The sequence below is a fragment of a genome (genome assembly GCF_019968955.1).
Source record: "MAG: Porospora cf. gigantea A chromosome Unknown PgA_NODE_609_length_14036_cov_390.595, whole genome shotgun sequence".
NCBI lineage: Eukaryota > Apicomplexa > Conoidasida > Eugregarinorida > Porosporidae > Porospora > Porospora cf. gigantea A.
The window spans coordinates 1-14,036 of NW_027151797.1; the positions used below are offsets into that span (position 1 = coordinate 1).

The 14,036-nt window shown below is 53.8% G+C and overlaps 7 protein-coding genes across 12 annotated transcripts; 5 read left to right on the forward strand and 2 right to left on the reverse strand.

Annotated features, from left to right (window-relative positions):
• KVP18_002776 (uncharacterized protein) lies at positions 1-997 on the forward strand (the record flags this gene model as incomplete). Of its 2 annotated transcripts, XM_067953952.1 has the most annotated exons (2): positions 1-185; positions 214-997. In XM_067953952.1, coding segments are annotated over 2 exons (969 nt in total), but the record flags the coding sequence as incomplete, so codon positions are not given. The 2 variants fall into 2 exon arrangements, with proteins under 2 accessions (XP_067807387.1, XP_067807386.1); XM_067953951.1 differs by lacking the exon at positions 1-185 and having other exon boundaries at positions 356-997.
• Positions 998-1,129: 132 nt separating this feature from the next.
• On the reverse strand, positions 1,130-2,307 carry KVP18_002778 (uncharacterized protein; the record flags this gene model as incomplete). Of its 2 annotated transcripts, none has more annotated exons than XM_067953956.1 (3): positions 1,130-1,513; positions 1,542-1,923; positions 1,967-2,307. In XM_067953956.1, 3 exons carry the CDS (start codon positions 2,305-2,307, stop codon positions 1,130-1,132), a joined length of 1,107 nt encoding a protein of 368 aa, XP_067807390.1. The 2 variants fall into 2 exon arrangements, with proteins under 2 accessions (XP_067807390.1, XP_067807391.1); XM_067953957.1 differs by having other exon boundaries at positions 1,967-2,166.
• A 572-nt stretch (positions 2,308-2,879) lies between these two features.
• Positions 2,880-4,030, forward strand: KVP18_002777 (uncharacterized protein; the record flags this gene model as incomplete). Of its 2 annotated transcripts, XM_067953955.1 has the most annotated exons (2): positions 2,880-2,895; positions 2,925-4,030. In XM_067953955.1, 2 exons carry the CDS (start codon positions 2,880-2,882, stop codon positions 4,028-4,030), a joined length of 1,122 nt encoding a protein of 373 aa, XP_067807389.1. The 2 variants fall into 2 exon arrangements, with proteins under 2 accessions (XP_067807389.1, XP_067807388.1); XM_067953954.1 differs by lacking the exon at positions 2,880-2,895 and having other exon boundaries at positions 3,035-4,030.
• Positions 4,031-4,076: 46 nt separating this feature from the next.
• KVP18_002775 (uncharacterized protein) lies at positions 4,077-5,303 on the forward strand (the record flags this gene model as incomplete). Its single annotated transcript, XM_067953950.1, has 1 exon — positions 4,077-5,303. One exon carries the CDS (start codon positions 4,077-4,079, stop codon positions 5,301-5,303), a length of 1,227 nt encoding a protein of 408 aa, XP_067807385.1.
• Positions 5,304-5,459: 156 nt separating this feature from the next.
• Positions 5,460-8,954, forward strand: KVP18_002772 (uncharacterized protein; the record flags this gene model as incomplete). Of its 2 annotated transcripts, XM_067953945.1 has the most annotated exons (3): positions 5,460-8,299; positions 8,328-8,524; positions 8,554-8,954. In XM_067953945.1, the coding sequence occupies 3 exons, from the start codon at positions 5,460-5,462 to the stop codon at positions 8,952-8,954; spliced, it is 3,438 nt and encodes a 1,145-aa protein (XP_067807380.1). The 2 variants fall into 2 exon arrangements, with proteins under 2 accessions (XP_067807380.1, XP_067807381.1); XM_067953946.1 differs by lacking the exons at positions 8,328-8,524; positions 8,554-8,954 and having other exon boundaries at positions 5,460-8,303.
• On the reverse strand, positions 8,923-12,302 carry KVP18_002773 (uncharacterized protein; the record flags this gene model as incomplete). 2 transcript variants are annotated; one of them, XM_067953948.1, is made up of 3 exons in its annotated part: positions 9,021-9,043; positions 9,186-12,137; positions 12,167-12,302. In XM_067953948.1, 3 exons carry the CDS (start codon positions 12,300-12,302, stop codon positions 9,021-9,023), a joined length of 3,111 nt encoding a protein of 1,036 aa, XP_067807383.1. The 2 variants fall into 2 exon arrangements, with proteins under 2 accessions (XP_067807382.1, XP_067807383.1); XM_067953947.1 differs by lacking the exon at positions 12,167-12,302 and having other exon boundaries at positions 8,923-11,988.
• Positions 12,303-12,583: 281 nt separating this feature from the next.
• On the forward strand, positions 12,584-13,462 carry KVP18_002774 (uncharacterized protein; the record flags this gene model as incomplete). Its single annotated transcript, XM_067953949.1, has 1 exon — positions 12,584-13,462. The coding sequence occupies one exon, from the start codon at positions 12,584-12,586 to the stop codon at positions 13,460-13,462; it is 879 nt and encodes a 292-aa protein (XP_067807384.1).
• Between the last annotated feature and the right edge of the window lie 574 nt (positions 13,463-14,036).

Below are 14,036 nucleotides of genomic sequence, written 5' to 3' on the forward strand. Positions count from 1 at the left end.
GACACGAATGACGACAGCCTGGGCACCGACTACCACAAGGGATCATCAATAGAGTCTGGACCTCGGACACCTCAAGACGACATGGCTGAGCTAACCCTTTTGGCAGATCATGCGGAAGGGGCCCCTCCAGTCATCAGATGCGAAGACCCCTTTGCAAACCCGCAGGCAGAAGTACCCCCAGAGTAGTGAGTACTTGTGTCCAACGTGATTCAGCAAGTTTTTCGTGGGCGGTTTGGGCCCTTCTGTCCAAGAGGCGGACCTGATATCCTATTTTACCAACTTCGGCCAAGTTTCAGCGACTAAGGTAGTTGTAGACGCAAATACGGGCGTTCGTCGAGGCTTTGGCTTTGTGACCATGGAGAAACAGGAGGCGTTCCGAGCCATCTTCGCGTCTCGGCACGTTATCGGAGGCAGGGTCGTTAATATCCGCCGTCTGCAGACAGACTGCGAAAGCCTCCCTCGGAAGATATTTGTTGGCGGACTAAACCCCGCGTTGAGCGAGGTTCAAGTGGAATGCTACTTCTCGAGGTTCGGACCTGTTGAGGACGTTACTATTCTCAGAATGCCTACATGCGACGGAACCCTAGGGAGGTCCAGGGGATTCGGTTTCGTTCTGTTTACAGAGGACGATTCAGCGAGACGATGTCTCCTCAGTCGAACTCACATGGTTACTCCCAACGACCGCGTGGATATTAGGCCTGCGGAGGCGCGGTCCCGAGCCCGACGACAGCAGGAGCAGCCTGTATTCAGACCTGAATGGCTCCACTACTATCCCCAGTACTACAACCCTTACGCTCAAGGTCCTTATGGAGGGCAGGCTGCTTACGCTCAGGCTGCTTATGCCCAGCTTCCGTTCGGTCAGACATACGCTCCTGGAACGTATATGCAGCCCTCTGTGCCCTATGCAACCCTTCCGTACGGCCCAGTACCCCCATACAGCCAAACACCATACGACCAGCCTACGACGCACGCCTCTCGAGCACATCCGTACCAGTAGTCTCCTACTCTCCTACGTTCTAACGTGCCATTTAGTTGCACAGCCAACCCTAGTCCCTTAGTAAAACGTCGCACTCTGCTCTACTAACTGCTATGCTTCCCTAGATACGTCATTAGTCAGATATGCCATTAGTCAAACAGCGGGTTTGTACTCCTCATACAGGTCGGGTTCCTCTACACCCAGCTTGGAGAGGTGATCCTTGGCAGGGGCTGTCGTGAGCATCTCGGAGAGCATCTCCTTGTAATTCACCCGACCCTTACGGGAGTACCGAGAGATAACGCGATCGACAGAACCCTTGTCGAGGGTGTCGTCTCCTAACGACTCCAAGAAAGCCCGAACAGCAAAATCTGACACTGTCCCGCTCGCATCGCGGTCGAAAGGCTTGAAGAGCTCGGAGAGATCCTCCACAGTGTCCATGGGGTCTTTTGCTTCGTGTACATACCTGTAGAATTCCATGATGTCCTTAGGCGCCCCAGCTTCTGCTTGCTCCCTTGTGACTCTGTCTGGTGCGGCGCCCTGAATAACCAATCGACCATTCCCTCACCAAATGCTGAGCCAATGCGACCACCTTATCACCCTGCAGTGTACCATCCTCCCCAGCCACCGCCTCAAACACCTTTTGCTTGTACGGTTTTTTCGCTGGTTCCGTAATGATCTCCTCTTCATGGAAACTTTCCTTCTCCTTCATCTCCTTCATGGGTCTCTCCTTCGCCCGATCCCTCCGCTGTCCCACTGAGTATGGCAACAGGCGCCGTTTGACACTGTATCGTTTAGGCCTCTCATTTCGGTACGGGTTCGGTTCATTAGGATCGGGCACGGGTCCTGGCTCGGGGCCTAGCAAGCAGACGTAGAACAACCAGCCCAGGAAGTTGTCAGGGCCCTTCTCGCGCATGATCTCCCAACGAACCTCTTTCGGGCTTTTTTTCCTGCGAAACGTAAGTACGGCACCAGAAAACCTGAACTACCCACCGATAATACGTGAAGTGCCCGTCATAGATTTCGACGGCGTCACTGTCGTAGTCGTCCTCAAACTCTCCCGTCAGAACCAGTTTATGCTCGATCTTGTCAGGATCCTCGCTGCCTGCACCAGATACACCAGACGTCGTGGATCGGCCACTTTTGTGTGAGCCCTCGTCGGGAACCACATCCACAGGATCCTCGTCAGACATGTCATCCTGAGTGGGCTCAGCTGTGACATCATCAGGTGAGTGAGTGCCCCCTTCAGATCTGTTGTCTCCCGTACATCCCTTTATCCTACCTGTGAAGTTGTGTTCGGACAAACTTCCTCTGGACACTGATGGCGCCGTCATCCGCACGTCTGTGTGCGTTCCAGTCACGGGCCCGGATGGGGTATTTCGAAACCATATCACGCGAATCTTCGAATTAAATCCTGTTTAATGAAGGTTGCGTGGAATACCGAATCCTCCCAACCCCAACTGTGAGCCGCTGCATGCCACTCTCGTCCCAAATTATGATCTTTTTGTACAAAATCAGTTTGATGCCCACGAGTTCGTCTTGGCTGCATCTTATACGACATGCGTCGTGTGTTGCTTCGACAGTAACGCCTAAAAAGGCGTCAGGAGAGGCGGGAGCGTTTCCAGACCCACTAAGTCAGCGAGTGCGTCTTGGAAGACTCACAAGCGCGGCGATAACGGAACAGATTTGTGATGTGGACACCTTGCGTTCATTGGGCGAGCATGGGCCGCCAGAAGAGCCAGAGGAGTCCTCCATCTATGTGTTCGGCGGCACTCCCACCATGTCCCAGCAAGCAGCGGTCACCAGTGCTCTTTTCAGATTACGACTGGTCGATGGCAAAGTCTGCAAGGAGGTGGTCGAGGAACGCCAGAAACCTTGCTGGCCTGCACCGCGGGGCCATGCCAAGATGTGTGCTAGCCGAAGTGAGTGGCTGGCCGTCAGTACAACACAGACCATAGAATGCTGTTCCTCTATGGAGGATATGGTCACCAGACCCTACGATTGGTGTCGAGGTGCCGCCCAGCTTATCAAACGTCCAACCGCGCTGCCGGTCGGTCATTCATGGATTTGGTAACGACGGCCACTACCATCGGCTTCGACGACGTCGTGGAGGTGCCTATAGAAGGTGATGAGGATGCGGATGCCACTTCTGTGGTGGTACTCCAGTCAAATCCGCTGTCGCCCCAGACTGAACACCTCAACGATCTGTGGTGCTACGACACGGCCCTGGGAAAATGGTCTTGTCTATCTCCGCCGGACCCGTTTTCAGTGCTGACATCTGGTCCCCAACACGCAGAGCACCTGTTCTCTTTTGTGTTCGATGGCGTGGAGTACCTTCTTGTACTGGGAGGGCTTCAGGCTTTGCCTGCCGCTGCCGGACAAGGAGTGGCCTCGTTCAGCAAGGAGGTGTGGCTGTACGACCTCACAATACTGGACTGGCGCAAGCTTCCAGTCGAGGACCGCGACGATGGACCTTGCAGCCGGGGATTCTACGCTGCCTGTTTGTATCAGACGCGTCGAGGTGTGCGGCTGTTCATGTATGGCGGCCTGCGCCGTAACGGTGTGGACATTCTGGACGACTTTTTTTTCCTCGACATCACCGGCTCACTGGAGAGCGGCGCGCGCTCTCGTTGGGTGAAGGTCGGGCTCCATCTCCCTCCGAGGTACTGGCATGCAGGTGTACTCAGGGGCCACCTATGGATTTTGTATGGCGGTCGGAACCAGAAGGACCACGCTGTTGGCTCGGTCACCGTGATAGATGTCGCCGCCTTAACTGGGTCTTTCATGCATCCAGAGAAGAGGCCCAAGAACATCATGCAGAAATGGCTAAGCCGGTTTACTAAGGGGTCCGTGCCTCGTTTATTCGCTCATCGCATGGAACTCCTTCCAGACATGCTTAGTCTCATTATCGTTGGAGGTATTCGTAAAGGTCGAGGGAGTGCTGACTTGCTGAAACTCGAGAATGGAGTTCGCTTGGAGGAGATAATAAAAGCATCGACTGAAGCTAAGGACTTTCCTCTTTTCGACGTGCTGGAACTCGTCCTGAGATTCGTATGAGAGACCCCCAAGAGACCGTGATGTAACCCCAAATTCTAACAATTGTATGTACCTACCTCTAGCACTGGGGTTCGAGTCGCTCCTGTTCGCTCTCGAGCAGTACTTAAACCTGCGGCAGAAGCGGACGTATGAACGCACCTTGACTTCTGGCTCCACGAAGGACAAGGAGGGCTGCGAGTACGCCCTGGACAAGATGATATTCCGCATGACAAAGGCAGCAGTTATGCTTGCAGTCGAGTTCTACTTCTGGCTATACTTGTACCCTGCTATGTGGTCATTAGCAGGTCAATCTTCCTGGGCCACCGGTGAGTACTCTCAAACGCTCATCTTCTTCGCTTTGAAGACACCGTTTGATTTATTAGAGACCCTTACCTTCGATTTCTACTATGATTTCGTCTTGGAGGAGAAGCATGGATTCAACAAAAAGACACTGTCATTGTTCTTCAGCGACACGATGAAGTCCTTCTGCCTTCAAGTCGTCATTGGCGCCCCCCTTACTTGGGCCATAATCAAGCTCATCCGCTGGGGAGGTCCTACATTTTACATCTATGTTTGGATCTTCTCCGTTGTCTTCATCCTCTGCATGATGCTGCTGTATCCGACTGTCATTGCTCCTCTTTTCAACAAATACGAACCACTCCAGGATACGGAGTTGAAACTCAAGATAGAGAGCATGGCCGCAGAGTTTGACTTCCCTCTGACGCGGCTGTACCAAGTCGACAGCTCCATTCGCTCCTCCCATTCCAACGCTTACTTCTACGGCTTCTGGAAAGCCAAGCGGATCGTAATCTATGACACCCTACTCGAGCTTCCACATGAGCAAATAGTGGCTGTGCTAGCGCATGAGATCGGGCACTGGCGGCACTGGCACACCTTCATTCAAGTGAACTTTGTGTTCGTCAATCTGTTCGCGACCTTCTTCCTCTACGGTTTGGTTCGAGACAATCAGCCCATGTTCCACTCCTTTGGCTATTTCGATGACACATTTCCGGTGGTCATCGGGTTTGTGCTCTTCAGCGCTCTGTACTCTCCGATGAATACACTCCTCAACCAGTCGATCACGATGCTCACCAGGCGCTTCGAGTTCGAAGCTGACGCATTTGCTGTACGTACGGGCCGTGGGGAGCAGCTTGTGAAAGCTCTGGAGGCGCTGGAGAAACAGAACAAGTCGCCTCGAGTCTTCGACAAGTGGTATGCGTGGTGGAATTACGACCACCCGCCTACTGTGGAGCGCACTGAGGCCATTGCCAAGCTCAGCAAGAAGCAGGAGTAGCGCGGTTCGTAATGTGTGTTTGAACCGATTGGAGTGTAGGCGCGAGTGTCATGCTACCCTGTGAGGGCTAGATCGTTGTTACTCATAAGGGATGCGTCTTTCCCCACAGGGCCACGTCACGCCCTAGGAGTGATCCTCGATCTAAAGGTGAAATTAATGGGTCTGAGCGACTTCGAACAGGTTTGTGAAGCCGCCATGTCCGCTTCCAGCGAGAGGCCAGAGGCCGAAGCAATGCTGCAACAGCTGCTGGGGAATCCCGAGGGAATCGCGATTGGAATGGAAGCGATTGGATCGTCAGATGTCTCTTCGGCTGTGTTCTTCGGTGCCTGGGTGGTTCGGGAGGCCTGCATGGGAAAGTGGATCGATGCAGAGAAATCAGGGCTGGACGTAGATGCGGACATGCTCAGGCTTGCGTCTTCTCTTGTGGCGAGCAGTGCACGCACAGAGAGATTTCCGGAGTTCGCTGCCAACGCTGTCGCATTTTGCTGCGCACGTCTACTGCAGAAAGGTCTCTGTCGACCCAACAAAACGTTTGAAACCCTGTCATGCGAACTCGTGCAGCAGCTCTCAGAGCAAACAATGGTAGGGCAGCCGACTGATGCGGTGGGTCGACTGGTGAACCAATTCCTGCTTGCAGTAAACAGCACTGATGGACTGGGTCGACTAGGTGTGAAACTATCTCAGCACCAAAGTATGAAGCGGTTTGTCGCAAACTCCATTCTACCTGTGGCTGTTGCAGCTGCCATGTCGGGTCTTCACCGACCGCAACAAAGCAGAGAGACGCAACTCAGTCTCATCGCTGTTCTGGATGTGTTCCTCAACTGGAACTTCTCACCCATCCGCGCGCTAGCCGCCGTCGATACGTGGATATCGCCACCCTCCAGCTTTCGCACCCTATTTTTCCCTGAAGCTGGACCCTCTCTCTTTGAAGTGGTGTGCTCTCTCTACCTCGCCTCCAGACAACAGGCCTCATCGGAGAGGTCACCGGCCGCTTTTGATCTTCTCGCCCGGCTCCGCTCTTTGCTAGGGCGCCTGTGCAAGTTTCGAGCAGCCAAGCTCGTTGGCATGAATGCGTTGGAGGCCGTACACGCCCCGTTGCTCAATGTGGTTGGCTCATTAATCAACTCGGTCTGTGCAAGCTCAACCCTGCCACCAGATATGGCCGTTCTTGAGCTGTCCGATCTATGCCTCTGTCTGGCCAACATCCTCTCCAATCCGGAGGTGTTGACCCCCAAAATGCTGGAGACATCCGCCGCTGATGTCGTTCCTCTCCTCTCTCGGCTGCTGTTCTTGTTGCTAGACAACTTCACCGAAGACTTGACGATTTTGAACTCATTGGATTCGGTCTTGGAAGCTTGGAGTCGTCTGACGGTCAAGGTTTTAGCTATGGAAACGAAACCGTCTACATGGCCGGCCATTCAATCTGAGGCAGCGAAGGTTGTTCAGGTGTTTCTCCAGAGGCATCTCCTGATTGTTCAGGTGGAAGACGCCGACGACGAGGACGAGGTGATAGCGTACGACCGGCAATGGTACGACAAGAACAGCCGTGCACATATGGTACTGAGGTGGGTTGCGACCATCGCTTGGGCTGACCCCACAGCCAGTTGGCATTGCTTAATGACAGAGCTGAATGCTGGGGTTTCGGAAATGCGCCAAGGCAACGCAGTTGGTCAGGCGCGCGACGCTCAACTTGATAAAGTAAGCCTGCTGGCTCTGTTCAGTGCTCACTTCCTGGTTGAGCTGCCGCAGGATATCAGCAATCCCTTTCACCCCATGTGCCGGATCCCGAAGGCGTTCAGTCCAGCCATGGAGGACAGCATCATTGGGCTGGTGTCCTTTTTTCTGGGTCTAGCCCACGAGGAGTGCCGGGGTTTGTCCTCTCCGTGCCTGCTGGAGGCCGTGATTCTCTTCCTATGTCGGTTCTCTGTCACGTACGTCATGCAATTCGTGAAGTATCCCCAATTCCCTAAGTTGACCAGCTTAGAACTAGGACCCCAGATGTTGGAGTCCATACTAGACGTGCTGACAACTGTTGTTACGACATTCACCACCGAGACGGGCCTGGCCGAGGGTGCATCGTTTGGCGTGAAGTTGCTTGCCGCGTCTGACAGTCCTACTGTAGTTGCTGCATGGGACTGCGCCAGTTTCCAGAGGTTAATGCTTCATCTATGTGACTCTCTGATGGCCCCCTCCGCTCGCATCCCGCCTCACAAGCCCCTAGTTAACCTGGCCTTCGCGTTCGGGTCATCCGTGTCGCCCTCGGAGCACATTCGAGGCTTGGCGAAGTCTTTCGAATCATCAGGTTTTCATCGGTCTGGTACTCTTGAGAGTCTGGACTTATCAGGTCAACGACAAATGAAGCTGCTGCAGATGTGGACGCCGCTGCTGCAAGCCACTGTGCAGGCCAGCACTGTTACTGCCGACGGGCAGAACGTGGTGCTGCTGTCTCGACTTCTCAGCTTCGTCAGCGGTCTCGTCACAGGAGCCATGACCAGTGCTGTGTACGGCACTGGTCTCTTTTCCGAGGCACTGGGGGAGCAAGGGCGGAACTTAGACCAGATGCTACGCTCGAACTTCCTGTTGTGGGTTTTTCAGTCATTTGGGGAGACTGATGGCGTGTCAGCGGACATCCTCACTACCTGCTCCCGCCTGGTGCAATCCTACGTATTGTACACAGACGAGTTGACTGTGGAGGTCTTCCGCCTCCTCTTTGTTTTCGTGGAGTACTGCGCTCCCTACGTAGGTGGTGCCACACGAACTCGGATACTTTCGGCTACGTCGTCTGCTGTCGGCGCTTTCGCTCAAAAACACGGAAAGGAGCGAGCCGCGACAATGGACACGGGGTTAAGCGAAAACGTGGCTGTTATCTTCCAGATTCTGAAGCAAGGTCTGGAGGCCGGATGGGGAGAAGATTTGGCGGTCAACACCGTTGGTCTCATGATGCCTGTACTTCGTTCACTGGATGCGGTGGAAGTGTCTAACGATCGGGATCAACCGTAAGCGAGAAGGATTCTTACCATGCAGCCTGTGCGTTCTCATCATACCTGTGTTTTCGACACTTTCAGATCACAGTGTCCCTGCTCTCTTCCGCGGCCTGACGCCAGGGCAACTCTCCGAATTTTTCGAGGTGTTCCGTCTGGTGAGTCGTAGTTCGCGAACTCCGTCTAAGACACGATTTCTTGCAACCTACGGATTCAAGAATGCTATGACATTCGTATTTGGTGAGAAGCTTCGCAGAGCAACGATGCAGACGAAATCGTCCTATCCCCACCCGCTTCGGACCTGAAAATGCAACCTGAAACGACCATTGGAGCGCTTGACCTTCAGGCTGCCAGACTTTGCGAGGACATAATCAAGGAGACGCTCTCCATGTCGAAGCTGCCTTCGGACCTGTCACAGACGTCCGAGTCCTTATCTGCAGCCTTACTCCTGTTGGCGTCGAGAGGGCAGGTAGCCACGGCCATCTACAAGAATCTGTGCGAGTCCGTAGGGAAGGACGTGGCGCCGCTGCTAACAGCCGTATCAACTGAGATCGCGAGCATTCGATCGTCCCCTGATGAAAGCGCCTCCATGCGTTCGGTTCGCCGACAAAGGTTCGAATCAACATTCAACGAGCTCTTCACGCGCTTCGTGGTGGAGTCGAGGGACTAGAGATCGTTGTGATGGCCATTCGTCGGCGGTGCCACGTCAAAGATCCTGATGCAACAACGCCAAAGATCAGCTGACCGCTGCCCTCCAGTCTGCCTTTGACAACGACTCTGACCACAGCTTTCTTCGTCTTCGAACTCATCTCGAGCGACCCAAGATTCCAGAAGTTCTTTGCGTCTGTTCCGCAGTGCCACGACAAACCCAACGGCAACGCGAGAACGTGCATCGGCTCACCCGCCTCGTTCCGCGTAACCTCCACTTCGCACATTATATCTTCATCCACGGCCAGCTGGATGCATTCCCCGTTCCACTCCCAAAACGAGCCGCCTTGGGTCACCGATATCTTGAAAGTGAAGGGGGACTCGTAAAGCAGAGCTTCCGTCAGGTGGACGCCCGCTTGCTGCTTAAGGTCCTCCAGGTCCACAGTGCCACGATCGACCCCTTGAGTTGACCAGTGGAGTCGGAAACGCGACCAGTATTCGGTCAGTGACTCGTTCTGCTTTACCCGACTTACAGGAACGACCCAACGTGTGCAGCCTGCCATCGCCGGCAAGGTAAAGGAAGAGATATCAACGCCTTCCCTCCTCAGAGCCAGGTTGAAAGCCACGTCGGCATCGTTACCCAGGTCCAACAGAATCCTAACTATTGGCGCGTCAGAATTAATCGGAGGCAGGTGGGCCATCAAAACCGCCTCTAACGTGTTCATTACCTGCACACTGAATGGGGCTTGACGAACCGCGTAGCGGGTACATGAGAGCACGTCAAATGCGTGGACAGGTAGCAGGCTCAGACCTCCCAGACGCTGAATTAATCCAGGTCTCACTGTGAGATCCAGGGGAACCTGAACCTCTCGGTAGATCGGCGATGTCTTACTCACCGACCACTGCACTACGATCATGCATTTGACAGCATCAGACCTAGCCGTCACTGTGAATTGCACCACGCAGCTTTCACCCACAGCTAGGCTACTGGGTGGTGGCGTGGCTGCTAGCTCTTGTGTGCATCCATCAGCCCTGATTGATGTGTCGATCGACCCGATGAACTGCGAACTTTTGTTGGCGATCCATAGATAGAATGTACCTTGTTGGGGTCCCCATAGCGTAGTATCCAGAGGTTGATTGAAATCGGAGGGGTCTCGAGATACGTCGATGCTTAGCACAGGCTGGGGTGGCAAGACACGGGCTCTGGCTGCGCCGTCCGTTGGAGGGCCTACTGAAGGATCCACGAGGTAAGACCGCAATTCCGGGCTGTCAGGCAGGTACCCTTGCATTCCTCTAACGTTTGCAACCTGCATCTTGACACCGAACACCACAACTTCCCCTGGAACTTTCGGTAGCACTGTCAGACTTAAAACTTGCCGAGGCGACGACAGGACGGTGGTCACTGGATGACACTCAGCGTCCTTGCCACCTTCACCGCATACGCAGCATCGGACGGAGTCAACAGTGGCTGGTTCCATCAGCGGGTAATCAAGCGTCAGCATAACCGTTTGGGGCTCGCCTGCCACCCACAGCACCTCCTCCGTCGGCTTCATCGACATCTGCCGATTGAAGGGGTTGAACATGAGTACATCAGAATCCAGCCGTCTTACGGGCGACTTGGGGGCTTTTCTGGTGTGGGTGGTTACACGTGGATGGTACCCCAGTTTCTCTGCCAGCACCGGCGACGACAGGGCCCTGGAGGGTTCGACTCGCAAGTCGGCGATAACAGGACACGGTAAGCAGTACCCAAGAGTGCTGTCAGCCACGCAGCCGATAGGTCCAGCGGGACCACCTATCACCAATCCCGGTCTCATTGCGACTTCGTGGTGCAAATTATCCCTCACGGAGTTAAAGACCCAGGTTATCATGGCGGTTTGCTGCTCCGAAGTGGTCACCGAGCTTAGAATCGACAAGGCCGTGGTGCTGCATAGCGCCATCCTGGCCCTATCCTGGCACTTCTCGGCACATCGACGGAGTAACTCCAACGTGTTCGCCTGTATCCGAGGCCACATGTGTCTAGGCCTTGCGGCTGAAGGTCTCATGAATCGAACCTTATTTCCGTGCGACTGTAGATGCCGATACATAGCCGCAGACATCAGGTTTGAGTCATCAGCCAGAGCCAGCCTTTCTTCATGCCACGGCTCAGGTAGCAGGTTGCCCATCTCGAGCACGGCGTGCTTCGCGATGCCCAACAGCTCCACCAAGGTGTCGGGGTGGCCTTGGACAGGAGCGTCAAGGAAGCCCATAGAGTACCACGGAAGGGATTGTCGGACCATTTGCAACCCTGTGCTCCACGAACCCCTCTCGGCGGATGTAAGAGCCGCTCTAAAGAAAGTGAAAGCCGCCTTGCGATGCATGTGCATTTGTTGAAACAAGAGGGCCGTAGCGCATAAGAGAGCGATGCTGTCCTGGTTGTTAAGGACAGCCACCACGTCGGGGCTGGAAACACCCGTGAGTTCAGTGACTGCTGGCAGATAGCGTGAGAGACACACGAATTCCCTGGCGATCATGAGAGTGGTCTCGATGGTGAAGGTAATAGCTTTGTCTTCAGAACTCTTGCCATGGGCTGTGCGCGCCAAGTTCAGCTTGGCCATAACTTGATCAGAGACGTAATCATCGGAGAGTTGCTTACGGGGATGGTAGAACGTGGAGAGCAACCCAGGCGACTCCGAGTCACCTCGAACCTCGCCTTCCGCAGCCTCCGCCGTAGCTTTGATAGCCGCCGCGTGTACCTTCAGAGCCCACGCCACCCACATCGTGTCGAGGGTGTCCTTCTGGCAAAATTCGAACAGCTTCTCGCAGAGCTGCAGCGCCCGACTGGGACTTCCCAAACACAGACGGGCATGTGCGCGCTTGACCTCCGCGTTGAATTTGGCCCCCTTCTCTCCAAGATCTCGCGTCAGGCTCGCGCCAGGAGACTGTGCGGTCAGCTGCAAGCTCTTTAAAACGTCTGAGTGGAGTTTCTTAACGGATTCGCGCAGATCTGGGAGGAACTCCTTCGAAAGCGTTTCCGATCGACACGTTCCTCTTCGTAATACAATAGGTACAGACACCATCTCCCCATATTTGCTAGTATCAGCGAGCTGTTTCTGCACGACGAGCGCCCCGTGTATCTGTCGAAAGCAGCAGGGTTGGTGCCAGCAATCGCTAAGAAGCCCACGAGAGTCCTCTTGAGTCACCCAAGCAACGCTGATAGGAACTTCGGCTGCGTTATGCAATATGAGTCATCCATACGTGTTGAAAGGGGAACGATGTCAATAGTAGAGCAGTGCACGCGCAGCGCTTCCAACAGCGCTGGAGAAACCGAGACTCCGATTATTGCTAGGCGAACAGAGGAGACCAACCCAAGTGATGCGTGTGGCTGGAGCATCAAATTGCCCCAATTGAGTCTTTCAAGTTGAATATACTCAGCTACGAAATGGCCACTGCGCGTTTGAGCCTCCATTAAGCAGATACACTTGAAGGTTTTTGAAGCCTCAACACCTCACGCCACGACGCGTCAAAACAAACCTATCGAGAAACGGGAGGTGACTTAGAAACTGGAGTGAGAGCAGGCTCGATAACGAGGCAGGCCATTTCCTGCTGAGTGTTCTTTCATGAAGCCCCGCAAAATCATATCTGAGCAGGATAGAGTTTAATGCAGTATCAAGAATGCGATTTGTGTCTAATGCTTTACTGTTGTGTTCTGCTAACGCTTACAGCGACCTCGGGCTTCGCGGCTCAGGGGCAGAGAACCAGCACATGAAACCGCTTGCTGGCCAGCCGGGCCATGCGGTTGGGTACGACGCTATGAACGATCTGCTGACTGGCCTTCTTCACATTAACCCCGCACCCATTGACGGTTGCCTGCGGGAAAAGCTGTTGACCCTTGTAGGGTTGGACAACAGGTTACTTTCGGATGAGAGATATATTAATGAGCCGATCGAGACGCTGAAACACCTGATTCAGTCGGCTGATGATCGAGAGCTGGAGACATTGGCGAGCATGCTGCCCGTAGCGCACATGCCGACAATGAATCCGGGGTTCCAGAGTATTTTACTCAAATGGATCAAGACTCTTTTTTACGCTCCTACTGATAAGTCACGTGTTAGCCTCCTCGATGACGGAGCCGAGGGTTACGACCATTTGAACGGAGGTACCCTTGCTGGACCGTCTCGAGACGAACAGGACATCGATTTGCCTGCAGACCTTCGCATCAAGCCGACAAATGCAGATGTCGCCATGCTACACACACTTCTTTCCAGCCTGTTCAAGATGTCAAGGCGGTCTCTTGCTGAAACCAGCGAAGATGTGGAGACCGAGGGCAGAGGGACACAAGATTTAGACGTCACGACGTCAATTCACATTAAGCCCACGGTTGTGGATCTTGCGATTTTGGAGACCCTTTTGAGGATTGTTTCCCCCACTGTCTCTGGGCCCGCTGACTCTGGCGCGGGTATAGTAAGGAAGCCTCAAAAGAAGCGTGGAAGTAAGCGCCGCTGTGGACAGAACGGCTGTAGAACGCGCCGCTCCAAAAGACGAAGGAACTAAATGCAATGCTTCATCTGTTACGAATATGGCTTGTTTACATTCATTCTTTCGTCCTTCAGACGTTAAGAGAATGCCAAAAGACAGTAGGAATGATTCAACGACTGTTTCAACAACTGTTGCCATGTTACTAATGTTATGTGTTGCCAAGCAATAAGCCAAAGAATGCAATAAAACAGTACATCACACTGAGTATCTAAAATACTCTGTGATCTAAAATACTTAGGTTTGGTTGATTGTGAAAGTGTTTCGAGTGAACGTGTTTAGTGTCTTTATACGTCCGCTTTAATAGCTCTAGTATTTCAATGCAGAAATAAGTAATGCCAACACACTGATACACATCCTAGACTCGAGGACAGAACGGCTAGATGCCGACACTCCCCTTCTGGGGAAGCTCCTCACGGTTCTTGTAATCCTCGAGACAGTCAGTCTCATCATCAGCCATCTCCACAGGGTATCCGGCTGACTCGGCTGCCGGTAACACCCGAAGTTGCGAGTAGGGCACCTTGAAAGTAGACGTACCATCTGTGACTTCCGCTGTCCATCGCGATGTGCTCAGAACTGTAAACACCACTGG